We start from the raw sequence: 15,198 nt of genomic DNA, 5'->3' as shown, positions 1-15,198 counted from the left end.
ACTTTGAGGCAGCTTTGGAGATTTCAATGGGAGACTCTATCCAAGCAGCTAACTCTGCCGAAGTGACAATTTATGGAGATTGTGACAAAGACCTTCAGTTAATAGCTGATCAACTAAGGTAGGCAATTAAGGCAAAACTCACCACTGAAACCGAAATGAACAGCTGTCTTTGTAAACTGCCAAATCTATACCGCCTTTACCTCGCGCATCTAGAGAGAAAGCACGCCGTTGAGATATCCATCCAAGGTAGTGTAGCTACCATTCACAGCTTCGTAGACTACACAGTCTATGCCACCAGAGACATAACTAAGCTGATCAACCAAATGCTGCAGGAAGAGCAGCTGATTCTAGAGCAAGCCGAGGTGTGCAAAGATGCAAGATGGGTCTGGTATGACCAGCAAGAGAGGGAGATTCCCTCTACAACAATAGCTTTAGCAAAAAAAACCCTAAGGAAAGATCTTCGGTTGATCAAGAAAGAGTCTTCCAATTTGTGCTACAAAATAAGGAAAGTCAAAGAACGGCGCCAGATTTATCAGAATTGGTTAAGATCTCATTAAATAACAATTGACCAAAGTCGAGCAGAAACTATGCTAAAGCATCACGTGACTAAGAACACTCGTGAAATTTGGTCAATTTTGAACCATGGTTGGTCTAAATCTACAACCTCAATCTCTAACGAAATTACAAGCGCCAAATGGTGCGAGTACTTTACATTAATCTATGAAAAGCCAGCAATTGAGGAATCTTCACCACCCAAATCTACAATCGCTGCTTGCGAGATAACACCATCATGCACAGAGCTTGAACTTTCGATCTCCAAGCTAAAGAATTCAAGAGCTGCTGGCCCTGACCAAATCTCCAACCTTATGCTTAAAAAGCATAAAGTTCAATGGGCGAAATTCATAAACCGGCTATTCTGGCAGATTGCCTACAGCATGCAATTACCCTCTTCATGGTCAAAAGCCATTGTGGTGCCAATATACAAGAAGGGCAGTAGAGCCGACCCGGCAAACTATCGCCCTATTGCCCTTCTTGATACAATTGGCAAAATATTTGGCTCCTACCTGCGCCAAAGTTTGGTGCAATGGGCCCTCTTGGTTGGCAAGCATGATTGTCATCAAACTGGCTTCACGAGTCAAGTCGGAGTCGATGTAAATCTTACAATTCTGACCATCCTAAAATTGTCAGCGATGGAGGCAAAGAAAAAAATCTTTTTTGCCTTTGTCGATCTGCGGCAAGCTTTTGATGCTATTAATCGCAGTAAACTATGGGCTAAATTGCGATCCTGGAAATGCCCTGAGCAGCTATTAGACCCCATTATCGCCTTACATACTAACACCTCTATTCAAATAAGAGTAAATTCTCAAGGCGACCTTACTCTACCAATAAGAACATACAAAGGGGTCAAGCAGGGCTGCCCCCTGGCTGCTGATCTCTTCAAACTATTTCTTGCAGATCTACCTGAGTGGTTGGCCTCTGCCCACTGCTTTCCACCAAAGCTTAATGGAACTCAACTGAATTGCTTGGTTTACGCTGACGACATTGTGTTAATAGATCAAACACAAATTGGGCTCCAACATCTCATAATCCGCCTGAACGAGTACCTAAGTGCAAATGATCTGTTCCTAAACACCGAAAAAACTATGAACATGTGTATAGGACAAAACACTTCAAGAAAAGATAAATGTTTCAGATGGTTTATTGAAAAAGAATGCCTAAACGTCGTCAAATCTATTCGCTACCTGGGCGTAATGATAAATGATTCCATCTGCAAAGCCGCCTGGATTAGCGATCTAATGGACAGAACTAAAAACCTAAGTCTACAAGGAGGCAAAATTAACAAGGACTATGGGAAATGTTCTATCACTCCTGTAGTCATGTTCTACCTCCAGAAGGTAATTCCAACCCTTAGGTTTGGTGGTGAATCAGCGTGGAACATAAACCACAGTCTATGGCATAGACTGGAAGGGAAGTTTTGGAGGCGTGTTTGGCTCTACCAAACTACATCTCAATTTCGGCTCTGAGATATGAATTAGCCCTAAACTCAATCTACACGACAGTCGTCTGGAAATCATTATCTACACTACGCAAATTGCTGCTTTGCGACAAAATTCCTGCATATAAAATCTTTAGGAATGAAAACGATGATGCAGTTTCATCCCTTCTAATAACATAGAAGACCAAACTCAACGCAATTATGGTCGATGCAAATATATGTGAAGAAGAGCTCATTATGCGTCCCCAACATGCCAAAAAGAAGCTAGCTGTGTGGGATTGGATTTTAACATACAATAACAGGCTAGCCCTCAAATCCGCCCTGCCCTCTTCTAAAGGTTTGGTAAAACTGCATCACCAACCACAATACCTTACGAACTGTCCATCTGCCATCACAGGAAGCAGTTCTTGAGATTTCGTCTGAATGCCTTAAACACAAATTAAATGCTATGGTTACGTAAAAACAAACAAACCGCAATCACCACTTGTCGGTTCTGCAAATCATCGGAAGTTGAGTCCTCAAAACATCTAGTAACTGCGTGTTCAATGTTGACTGACCAACGCGAACTGCATCTGAATGAATTTAAACCTCAAATGTATGAACCTGATGAATGGTGGGATCATGTTGCAACAGGCCAAAACATCAAGCTTTCCTGCAGCCTAATCAATCCAATTCTGCAACATTCCTCAACTTGAGCTACACATTTTATCCAAAGGAAATTGACGATTTGGTTTCTTTTGAGCTTATCGAACTTGGTCTGTTTTTTGGGAATTGGGAGGTGGATTGGATTTGATTTAATTTAATGTAACAAAAGTTTGATATTGTATATTGAACTGAAGCTTTACAATAAAATAAAAAATAAAAAAATAAATAAAAATAAATATCTAATATGTCTTGTTTTATTTTTACATCTTTCTGTGCAGTAAACAACGCACATTTTAAAAATGTGAATGTCCTACCACTCTCTCTGGGAATACATCGATAATGCTCATCTGTGTCATTTCCCTGTTGCAAAATTTGATGATTTTTTGAAGGCCTATAATAACCCAATCCACCCCGGACTACACCTGTCAGGATTCGCAAAGCTAGTAGATGGAGTGGCGATTCACACAGAAAAGTCACATACCACACTTGTTTGACGTATACTCCTGCAATGGAAAGTCAACTACACTTTCTAAGTTAGTGAGTGAGAAGCTATGGTTTAGGGTGATTACTGCATGACCGATTTGATCGTGTGATAACAATGCGCATACGAAACGCTTGTAAAGCAGATTTCACTACACGCCAAATTGTGCACATATGTACTATTATTGTGCTGCGCAATTCATTTTCGGGCATAGCAGGCGTTTTCATCACCCCCTTAGCTTTTGCTGGTAGCCTTTCCTGATTTTAAAAGTGAAACCGCATGTCTTAACCCGTTAACCGCGTTCCGTCTTTCACCCGAAATCTCACGAGATGATACGCCACAGAAAACTCATCCGATTTCACTTTTTGCCAGCTATGGCCCGAAAAAGATTTGCGCGGAGATTACCGACGTGAAGCGGGGGGATACCCCCGACTTCTGCACCCCCTATTCCTGGCATCAGATGACAAAGTGCACGAAGTACTGAGCTCTGTTAATCCCCGACGAACACATGATGCGATTAATTCTCAATGGACACATTCACAGTAACGGGAGAGTCAACCAAAAACCCCGACAAAAGCTCCCATTCCTGAACTATAGTGCAGCATATAGAAATAGCTTCTCCTGGGCCAGAGACAACAGTACAATGAGGCAGAGATTTGGCCACAAGGAGAGCACTTGGGAATGCAGATGCGGGACTCTGTCAAGCAATCGTGAACCACAAGCAGCTGTAATAGACTAAACTGCTGTAGAGCAAAACCAAAGGAATGGGAAGTTAAAGTTGTTGTGGTGGGTGACCATTGTCGAGCTGAACCAAATACGATGAACCTATTGCGATATGGGGGATAGAAATAGAAAGAAGGCACTACAACACTTGATATGAAACATACATACATCCTATCTTCAGGAAACTCATCTACTTAAGAGGCAAGTGCTACACTTGACCAATAAAATCTATTGCATGGAAGTCTCTACTGCATACACCCAAATGGAGGGGCATTGGCAGTCCTTTTCAACAAGAGGCTTAGATTGCAGGTTAATAATGCAGCACCGTGATGCCCAGGGGCTGCCCTGTGCGCTATACATATGTAAAATAAAACGATGATGCACGCCATGTTCCTAAAACAAGGTTTGTCTTGGAGGTGCTCCTGGATAGATTCTAACTTATCTTATGTAGTGTTTATCCCCTAAACTCGGCCCAGGACCTATTCTTCACAAATCTATGTGGGCAAATCCTCTCCCTGGGTGGCAATAATATTGATTCGAAGTGATCCGGCCGTGGCCGGAACGTTTGCATGAGAAAGTTGCGAACTACCAAAGGTTCGTACCTTTCTCATGCAAACACACTTACATACTACGGGGGCTGCAGGGTTGTCCCCCGCTCGCTATACTGTAAAGTTTAGTGAGCGGGTTGTTGCGGGGGACACCCCTCCAGCCCCCGTTTTTTTCTTTTTTTTTTTTCCGCGGGTGCGCTGCGGGGCTGTCCCCGCGACACCCCGCATACTATACCACACAGTATTACTTTTTTTACTTACCTGCAATGCTACCACCAAAGGTTTGAACTTTTGGTGTTCGAACCTTTGGTGGTAGCATTTTTTCGGTCGTATTGTACGGTCCGACCTTTTTTTTCGGTCCGATCGTACAATATCATTATATTGTTATGGGTTGTGACTTTAATTTTGTGCAAACCCACAGGCTAAATAGTCAGCTGCACTTGTTCTGATGGCAAAGGTCGAACTGAACTGTCTGAAACAGACCCTAAATGAGGGCAGTCCTTTCAGATCTATGCACTCCAGTGAGGGGGCTGTTTTTTGTCTCCCTCCCTACAACCATGACTCGCATACAAACGGACTTTTCTTTCTCTTGTATCAGGGCATCTGTTTACTGATGTCACTTAGACCTATATAGGCAATATAGGAACTTTTAACCATGCAACTATAAGCCTTGTCATGAGGCATAGGGTGGGGGTGATAATGGGGGAAATGGTGAATAAACCTCCACCGTGTAAATGATTAAGGCTTTATAAACCATATTGGGTTTGTGTTGACCTTGGATACTGATAAGCACAAAGACTCAGTTGGGGGATTTTTTCATCTCTAAAGTCACATTGCGCAAAGAGATGAATTTGTGTGTCTCCGAATTAACGGGCAAAAGAAAGAGGAACTGACCACATGGTGGCTATGCGAAGATTGGAGAGGGAGGAATTTGGTGTGCAGGTCTCCACTGACCCATCGCTGGTACTTATTAATACAAGACGTGCTCTGGAATTTAAAATTACATACATTGAAAGAGCGTATTTTAAATGTGTAACATTTTTTAAAGCATGGGAGAAAACTGGGAAACTCCTAACTGAGAGGGCCGAAGAGCGCATACTGATAGCAATTGCCACAGTACTAATGCAGGATGGGGATATTTTGGTTAGCTTTTGTAAGTAGTATGAAGACCGCTACAGCTCTCTCTCCCAACTATAAACTGGTGACCTGCAGCATTTATTCTCCAGACTGAGATTTCCCAAACGAGAGGTTGAAGACACAGGCGCGCTAATGGGCAAGGTGGCCCAGTCTGAAACGGGTGCAACTATTTCACACTTAAAAAAATTGAAACACTTTTTGTTTATTTGTACACTGGGACCCTATTCGTACCGGAGGAGTTTGCACACGTTTTATTCCCAGGTTTGGCACACTGTTTGACTTGATTATTGTTAAGAATTGTCTGCCACAATCGATAAATACAGCCCTCATTACCGTGATTCCAAAACCTTGCAAAAAATAGGATGCAAAGTGAAAATTACCACCCGATCTCCTTGCTGATCTTTGTGGCTCTTCTCAAGAATATTATGCCCAAATACTTTTCGATCCTGATTTACGAGCGGATGATATTGCATTCATGTCACTGAGCGTTGGGTGTCTATGTGGAAAAGGCATTTAATAGGAATGTGTGGGAATGTCTCAAGTTCACTCTAACCTGATTTGGCTTTAAGGCACAGTAGAGGTATACCTTTGCACTTTAAGGATGCTTTTTCGAGGGTACTTATGAGTGTTCTGACATCGGAACCTTTCAGTCTTCACAGGGGGACCAAAACGGGCTGCTCTTTGTCTCACCTATTTAGTTTGGCCTTGGAGCCCGTGGCTGTGGCTATCAGGGTGATGAGGGTAACTAAGGAATAGGTGTGGGGGAGGTACAGTTCAAGGTGCTTCTACATGTAGATAATTTGTTACTGTTCTCGTCTGAATAAAACAACTCTGTACCATGTCTGTTCACGAGTATTGGCACTGTAAATATGCCAATCCAACGCCCTCAATCTGTACGCAAGTATAAATTAAGAAAGCTCTTTTAGCAAGGCATTAGGCCCATGGTGGTGAGGCAGTGATCGTATTTTTTGATGGTGTGACATTGTATTCAGGGTAGATGTAGTTGTCACACGTTTCGGGAGTTTAGGCTATCTGCTGCATACCAAAACACGTGTAGCAAAGTGTTCTTTTGAATTCTTTTCACCACACCATTATTGGATAGGATTATGTACCTTTTGAATATGTAGTTGGTATAGTACAGTTGGTGGTTGTTGTAATAAGCAAGCATGCTGCCATGTTAGAATAGGCTATTGTTAGAGGCTGCAGAGTTTGCCATTCAGTGTGCTAGGCTGCATTTCTGAGCTATGGTAATTGTTGCATGGGAGGTATTTTTCAGGGGCCTGACAGCAGGTGCTTTCCCATATGATAGATGAATGAATACATAATGGCTGTGAAGGTGTGAGGAGTCTGAAATGCGAGGTGGGCATCTGTTTGATCATTGTTCAAAACATGCATTTTACTTGATACTTCTAGACAAAACACCTGTCCTAAATGTTGAACGACAGAGCCACCTTATTCACCTTGTTTTGATCCTGTCCAATTCTCGTAATTGTCTGGCAGAAAGTCACAGGTGCATTGAAAAGGGTGACCAACAAGTATGGTTTGTCGACTCTTAACCTTTGAATACCATGTTATGTCAAGAAGGACAAATTATCATACAAATTCATACACTTTGGTCTTCTGCTGACTAAGTGAGCAATTGCTTAAGCATGGCTGTCTCTCCTTTTGTTACCAGCGCATCTGAACAGACTTTAGAAATTAATGTGTGCCACGATAGAGTATGAGTTCTCAATTTATTGGGTCAGGCTCTGTTTAAGGTGCTAGTTCTTTGGATTGGTGAATGCTCCTCCACTCTCTGCCATTTCCACCAGACAATTATCCACATGAAGGATTGGTCTTAATTCCTTTTGGCTTTTAAAACAAACTTCATTTTCCTTCCTCTTTGTAACACAGAGTAATTAATGTGCAACCAAGCACTGATAATGAACCTCTAATTTTTACGATCTACTTTGAATATGTTTCACCGATGTGTCATTTTCAATCCCTGCTTTTCTGTTTTGGTAATGATCTATCTATTTTTGCACTCACCTATTTTCTGACGTTGCCTGCCCTTGAAGAAGCACCACTTGTACACCTGTTTTTTGTAGCAGTTCTTTCTTAAAACTGTATTCGATATCCATATTATATGTGTGATGTAAATCTTATTTTATTTCTAGTTTCTACATAGTACAAACATGGCAAGTGCATCGGAGCGCAAAACAGAATAAACATAATCAACAGATAATACATAAATATTAGTTAAAAAAACACATAAAAATGCAAGTAGAATACAGCTAAAAAAGCAATCTGCCATAGCCACGCTTTCGGTAATTTTCTAAGTCTTAAAAGAGCTAAATTTTTACTGCATGATAAGTTGGAATTTTAAATGAATGGCTCTGACTGATACATCAGGTCTAATATTAAAGCTTGTAAGTGACTGAACTTGCATTGATGTTTGATTTGAAATGCTTCATCGTGAAAAACTGCTTCAACTGTGCCAGTTGCGAGTGATCTTTGCTGACACATTTATTGTTTTTGTGCTAATTTAACTTTCCAGGCCTTCCTTGAAGAATATGGTAACAGTTACTTGGTAGCCTGAGAAAGTTCACAGATTGAAACTCAGTAATACAAGGATTATTTTTGAAAACTGATTTGTTAATGCCCTCTTAACTTCTGTTTTAGGTTCACTAAAAACTTGTCTCCTGACAAAATCAACCTAAGCACACTAAAAGGAGAAGGTCAACTGACCAACTTGGAACTGGATGAAGAGGTGCTTCAGAATATGCTGGATCTTCCAACATGGCTTGCCATAAACAAGGTTTTTTGTAATAAAGCTGCTATTAGGGTAAGTATGTTGCATGGCATCAAATAATTGCGGCACTATTAAACCTTCCTAACTTATATATGTCTAAGTATTTTCTGGTCTAATTTGTTGCTTGGGTAATTCATGTTAACAACTGCATTCTTCAGGAATCTTAAGATGTTCCATCAAGTGAGGGCTGCAATGCCACATATTTTCCACAGTGGTGTATTGAATCTACTGACACATTGGTGGTATTTGTAGGCATAAACTTGATACTGATTATTTGGTGGAGGACTGCTTCACGTGTTTTGCATTTCCTACCCATTTCCTACCCATTTCCTACCCAATGGCCACTGAGGAGCACTTTATTTCGGCAGACAGGAACTTTTTCAAAGCTGTCTTGAGGGTAAAGTTCTGTCTTGAGGGTAAAGTTCTTGTGAACTGCAGTCTGTTTCTTTAACACAGTTTGTAAATTGTCAAGGACCACATGTTCTCGGAGGTCTTCCACTCTCCAGAATTTAGGGTAGAGCTCACATACTGCCATTTTCATCTATAGTGTACAGTGGGACAATGGGGAGGATATGGTAAGAGCATGAAGAGAGTAGAACAGATAGTTGCTGCCTGCCTAAAAGCACCCTTCTCCCAGTGCCAAGATGTCTTTCTTGCCTGTTTTTAATTTGAGGCGAGAAAGAACAACAAAGTGGAAGGCTCCATTTAGGTCTGACATTGTGATAAAATCCCAATGAGTAAATGGTGTTTATACCGTGACTGCATGGAGAAACGGTAAGTTTTTAAATGAGTACTTAAAATATGTTTTTACTAACATATTTGCTTTTAAAGATGTCACTATTGTTTGTATTTTCTTTTATTTCTGAATGTTATTGCTGTGTACATCTTACTGTGTTCCTTGCGGCAATATCTAATTCATAGGCTTATGTGTCAACGCATGTCTATTATGCAAGTCTACGCCAAAAGGACAAGCACTCGCCCTTGGCACTTAAATTAACCTTTCGTTATTACCTGTAAAAACAACAAACTTATCTGAGTTAGGCACTCCACAATCACAATTTATTTCTTGGCGTTCATGTCACATTTTATTGGTGGCCAAAAAGCAGGAAGAATGAAATGCGCATTTGTGATTCTTAGCTAGCCCCCCAGGACAGACGCATATATGTGGGGTTTGCTGGCCCACAACCACAGCCCCGTTAGTGACCATTCATGCGCACTGTGGGATGTAGACGAGGGGTCTGTGAAGCCAAAGGTTGAACCCATGTCAGTAGCTAGTGGGCTGATGCTGCTACACCCATCCCTACTTGTGCAAGCCCTTTCTGTAGTTGTCACCTGAGCTTCTCCCTCTTATGGTAGGCCTTTCCAAGCTGTGCTTAACCCATTGAGCATGGGAGGTACCACCTGGAATCACAGACCCACTGAACTGGTGTCAATGAAGGCTCGCTACAGTGGGTAAATGACAATTTTTTTTAACATAAACCTTCATGAATTGATGCACCTATCTGGAAGGTATTTACAATGGTCTACGAGTGTAAAAACTAAGAGGGTAATTCATAGAAATTCGCACAAAAATTGCGCACGCGACTGACGCACAGTGTCCCCGTGCGATACACTGCGCCAGCCGCGTGCGAAAAAATCCTTTTCATCGCACAGCGTATTCATGGATTTTAGCCTCCGAAACCAGCCGTGGCGCAGAGTGGCGCAGCCCCCCTGCAGCAGCGCCAGTTACGCCCCCAAGAACGCCCTCGCGCAAGGAAAAGCCTTCACAATCCCCAAATCATCGCAAAGGGCTGCGCTAACCCTGGACCAGTTCACAGGGCTGGCAAACAGCAAACGCCAAGCAGGGAACGTGTATTTCAGTGGTTCGCGGGAAGTCCCACACGCGATTGTCCTGGGTACGTGTACATTAGGGGTGCGTGGGAAGTAACACACGGTATTCCATCAGGACACGTGTATTCCAGGGGTGCGTGGGAAGTATCACACGCAAAAGCAGCAGGGTACATGTATTTCAGGGTTGCGCGGGAAGTATCACACGCGATTCCATCAGGGTACGTGTATTCCAGGGGTACGTGGGAAGTATCACACGCAAAAGCAGCATGGTACGTGTATTTCAGGGGTGCGCGGGAAGTATCACATGCGATTCCATCAGGGTACGTGTATTCCAGGGGTGCGCGGGAAGTATCACACGCAAAAGCAGCATGGTACTTGTATTTCAGGGGTGCGCAGGAAGTATCACACGCGATTCCATCAGGGTACGTGTATTCCAGGGGTGCGCGGGGAGCACCACACGTGAATTGCACGTGTGGGTCCTCCCAGGTGTTCCCTCTACACCCTCCACGGCCCATGCAGGTGGCCCACACCACAGGGGCCTACCCTGCACATGTCCCGCAGGCACCCCATCCACCATGGCCATGCCCCCCAGCCAACCCACATGTCACCTTGCACTACTGCCCACCAACGCATGTCCCCCTGCACCCCCAGCCACCAGGGGCAGCCTGTACCAGGCCCCCACCCATGTCTCCCACCACCCCCAGCATCCAGGGGCAGCCTCCACCAGGCCCCCACCCATGTCTCCCCCCAGCAGTGCAGGGGCAGCCTCCACCAGGCCCCCACTCATGTCTCCCACCACCCCCACCCCCCAGCAGTGCAGGGGCAGCCTCCACCAGGCCCCCACTCATGTCTCCCACCACCCCCACCCCCCGGCAGTGCAGGGGCAGCCTCCACCAGGCCCCCACCCATGTCTCCCACCACCCCCACCCCCTGGCAGTGCAGGGGCAGCCTCCACCAGGCCCCCACCCATGTCTCCCACCACCCCCACCCCCCAGCAGTGCAGGGGCAGCCTCCACCAGGCCCCCACCCATGTCTCCCACCACCCCCACCCCCCAGCAGTGCAGGGGCAGCCTCCACCAGGCCCCCATTCATGTCTCCCACCACCCCCACCCCCCAGCATCCAGGGGCAGCCTCCACCAGGCCCCCACCCATGTCTCCCACCACCCCCACCCCCCAGCAGTGCAGGGGCAGCCTCCACCAGGCCCCCACTCATGTCTCCCACCACCCCCCAGCCACCAGGGGCAGCCTCCACCAGGCCCCCACTCAAGTCCCCTATCACCCCCACCCCCCAGCAGTGCAGGGGCTGCCTCCACCAGGCCCCCACTCATGTCCCCCAGCCAACATGTCATCACAATCTAGATCCCTGGCCCCCATGGTCAGCCTCCAAATGCCAAACACCCACCCGAGTATTGCATCCACCCACTTAGAAATGGCAATAACATGATAGAACCCCAATTGCAAATTTGGAAATGAACACATGTCCCTCACATACACCCAATGGGTGTCAGTGAATCTCAAAACCCATATCATGATATGCATGAAACCAATGAGATGATACTACACATTGAAGTTTGAACAAAAAATATGTATTAAAAGAAACATAAATTGAATCAAAAATAAACTAACAGAAATGGGAATTCAAAAAAATAAAAAGCAGCATGTCCGTGAAATAATGCAAAACCAAAAATCATAATCTAAAGGAATGGTGTCCAAAGTCACAGTCCACAAAAGAAAATCCAATGGAAAATTATAATTGAAAGCAATTGCTCCATGGGTAAATTGTAAAAAAAAAAAATCCAACAGTCAACTATATACAGATAAACAAGCCAGGTCCATGATCCCAACAGAAGAAATGAAACCTATCTAATAACACTACCTAATAAAAAAAAACTATATACAAAAATCTGGTCCATTGTCCAAAAGGTCCAAAAAAATGCAAAACCAAAGGAAACCTAACACTAACTACAGAACTATTTACAAGGGCAGCGGGCTACTCCGACGGCTCACTTTTGGATGTCCCGGGCCAGGGCATCATCGAACTCCTGCTCAATGTCCCGGAGGCGGTCCTCCTCCATGGCCCCGAGGGTCCGCAGGGCCTTCGACGTGTCCACCTCCAACCCCCTGCGGATTGCCTCGAGGCACTCGGCCCGCCTCAGGGCCCTCTGCATGGAGTTCTCCGCCCTGACCATCGTGAGTCGTGCCTCTTCCGCCCGCTGCCGCTCCGCATCTATGGCGTGGCCCAACCGCTGCCACACGGAAGGCACTTTCTGTCCTGGGTCCTCCTGCCCTCCGGCCGATGCCTGCCCCTCCGATGTCGAAGTCCCCGAGCCATCATGGCTCCCACCACGTTGCTGCTGCTGCTGTGCCTCTGCCCGTGCACTGCCTCCTGCTGCCTGCACGTCCTCCATTGGCTGGGGTGCAGTCGTTGATGTGGCCACCCCTGCTGGACGTCCGACTCCCGACTGTGGCAGGGATGCCTCCTCCACCAGCCTGGCCGCACCGTCCGAGGCAGCTCCACAGGGCACCCAGGTGACTGATGGGTGGGAAGATGGCACGGAGGACGACTGGCGCATAGGGGTTCAGTTGAGGAGGGGGTCGCAGCAAGCCCCATCAAACGGAGGAATCCGGCCTGGGTGACCTTTCCCAGTAGGCCGACGCGGTCAACGAGCCATTCGAGATGACGTGCAGTCTCCTCATGAAAAGACTGCAGGTCACCTCGCATGGCCCGTTGACGCAACGCCACACCAGTCAGGACAGGCTCAACCCGGACCCGGATAGCCACGTCCGCAGGCAGAGGAAGGCCAGTTGTCGTGAGCTCATCCCCTGCCTGAAAACGGGTCTGGACGTAGGCATCCCTGCTGGTGCAAGATGATGCAGGGACAGGATCAGGGACAGGACTGCACACAGGCACCTCCGCGGCGGCCTGTGCTGCCTCCTGTCCCTGGTCCTGCACTGCACCACTAGCACCAGTGGAATCCCCACCTCCAGACCCCGTCTCTGTTGCTTGCACGGCCTCCTCCTCCACCAAACCCCCCACCAACCTGGATGACTCCGTGCCATCTTCCCCCGTTGGGCCCTGTGGGGTCCCAGCTGCCCCTTCTGCTGCCGAGGAGTCCAACTCCGACCTCCGCCTCTTGGACCTCCCCCCGGCAGCTGCGGCCTGGGACGCGGCACCGGACTCCTCACTCCCCGACGAGATCACAACCTGGGAGGGGAGCCGGGCCTTGCGTCTCCGGCTGGCGGTGGGATCCCCGCCGCTGTGCTCCATAGCACCTTCTCCGCCCTCTTCATCAGTTGACGCTGCAGACAGGGAGAAATAAAATACAGGCATCAGGGCACTGTACAATGGACACATATACACATGACAGTTGCACATGAGTGGTATTGGCAAACCTCAGACATGGCATCACAATCGGCAGCACACACATGTCATTTCAACTTGCACACATGAGCCATACCACAGCCACATCGCAACTGCCGGCACCATCCATACACATACAACAGCATGAGCAGGCAAAGGTGAGCCAGACATCACATGCAACACAGGGAGTGCACTACACATGCACGCACGCCACCACACTTGCATGCATGTGTACACCTCAACCAACTGTCGCAGTGTTCCGATGGGCATCCATGTCACATCTGCCAATCTGGCTGCCACATCCCGCTGTCACATGCATCCATGTTGCACCCTTGTCAAATACACACACATGCACATGTACACAGTGCTGATACATGCTGCTGAAAACAACATACATGCGTGACATCACGACCATGCCCACTTACATACACATTCATCCAAACATGTGTGCCCACGCAACTGCATTTGGCATGCAAGCCTACACACACAAGCACCATCCATGTCTCACACATGACAGCCCTCGCATGTGTTAGCCGCACGGCCCTGTATACCACCACCCGCACTCTGCCCCATACAAACATATGTGCAACCGGCACACTACTGGCACATCACCACACGCACAGCTTACAATCATGATGCATGTACACTTAGCGCTTGACTCCAGACGGGTCTGCCTCTCAAGGACCTGGACGTGGAGCGCTGGGGATATGCGTTCCAGGACCCTCATCTGATCTTACGACAAGTGGCCCCGGCGCCCCTTAGCATCCGCTGCCTTCAAGAGGTGCCGGGCCTTGTTCAGGGTCCTGGACCTGAAGTCCTCCCAGCGCTTCTTGACATGTTGGAAGTCGCGGAGTGCCCCCCCTCCGCGTTGATGGCAGTCACGATGTCCGTCCAGATCCGAGTCCGTCCTTCCTTGTCGGCGCGCACACTTCCGTAGAGGGCATCATACTGCCCCAGGAATTGCTCCACCAGAACACCAACTTCCCTGGCACTGAAGCTGGTGCCCCTCTGCCTCTCTGGCCGGGAGTTGTCAGTGGTGCCAGATGTTGCAGTGCCCGACATGACAACCCCAGAGGCAGGAGTGGGTGGGCAACTGGGTCCTGGGGCTGGGCTGTGGAGCGATGGAATCCCAGTCGGGAGTCTTCGGTTCCAGCAGGGGTGGTCACAGCAACAGCACCCCTGGCTAATGTGCAGGCAGCAAATGGCAGGGCACGTGGGCAGCAGGCAGTCAGGCAGCAGCAGATGGCAGGTGGGAGCGTGCTCAGGGCTCTGGGGGGCAGTAATTCGGCCTTGTGGGCAGGAGCGTGGTCTTCTGTGTGCTTACGCGTGGCCAGCTTGATAGGGAGTGATTTTGCACGTGAAAATCCTGCACGTCTGCGTGTAAATCGAGGAAAGGCCCTTAGCGCGTATGCACGTCAGCACGCATATGCGATTTCATTGGACCAAAGGCCCTTAGCGCGTAAGCGCGTCTGTGACGTGATGCGCGCGGGTGTTTCCCTCATTACACGTGATGACAGAGCACACATGGATTTCCACCAATCGCGTGTGAAACTTCCTGCGCACCCCAGAAATACACGTACCCAGGCCAATCGCGTGTACGCTCACTTCCCTCCGATTACACGCAATGACACTCGGACGTGCAGTTTTACCACGTGTGCTCGCATATGCGATTTCATTGGCCCAAAG

The 15,198-nt window shown here is 47.2% G+C and overlaps 1 protein-coding gene across 2 annotated transcripts in view; it reads left to right on the top strand.

The window, feature by feature from the left end:
- BLTP3B (bridge-like lipid transfer protein family member 3B) overlaps nucleotides 1-15,198 on the top strand; it is a 2,399,137-nt gene that overhangs the window by 210,606 nt on the left and 2,173,333 nt on the right. For both annotated transcript variants that reach the window (XM_069629381.1, XM_069629382.1), the window contains exon 2: nucleotides 8,192-8,354. In XM_069629381.1, coding sequence (XP_069485482.1) covers nucleotides 8,192-8,354 — 163 coding nt within the window. The remainder of the gene's footprint in view (nucleotides 1-8,191; nucleotides 8,355-15,198) is intronic.

The sequence above is a fragment of the Ambystoma mexicanum genome, chromosome 12, assembly GCF_040938575.1.
Source record: "Ambystoma mexicanum isolate Mex_15411 chromosome 12, UKY_AmexF1_1, whole genome shotgun sequence".
Taxonomy (NCBI): Eukaryota; Metazoa; Chordata; class Amphibia; order Caudata; family Ambystomatidae; genus Ambystoma; species Ambystoma mexicanum.
Note: the sequence above shows the minus strand (reverse complement) of the source record. Positions and strands in the feature narration are given on the sequence as shown.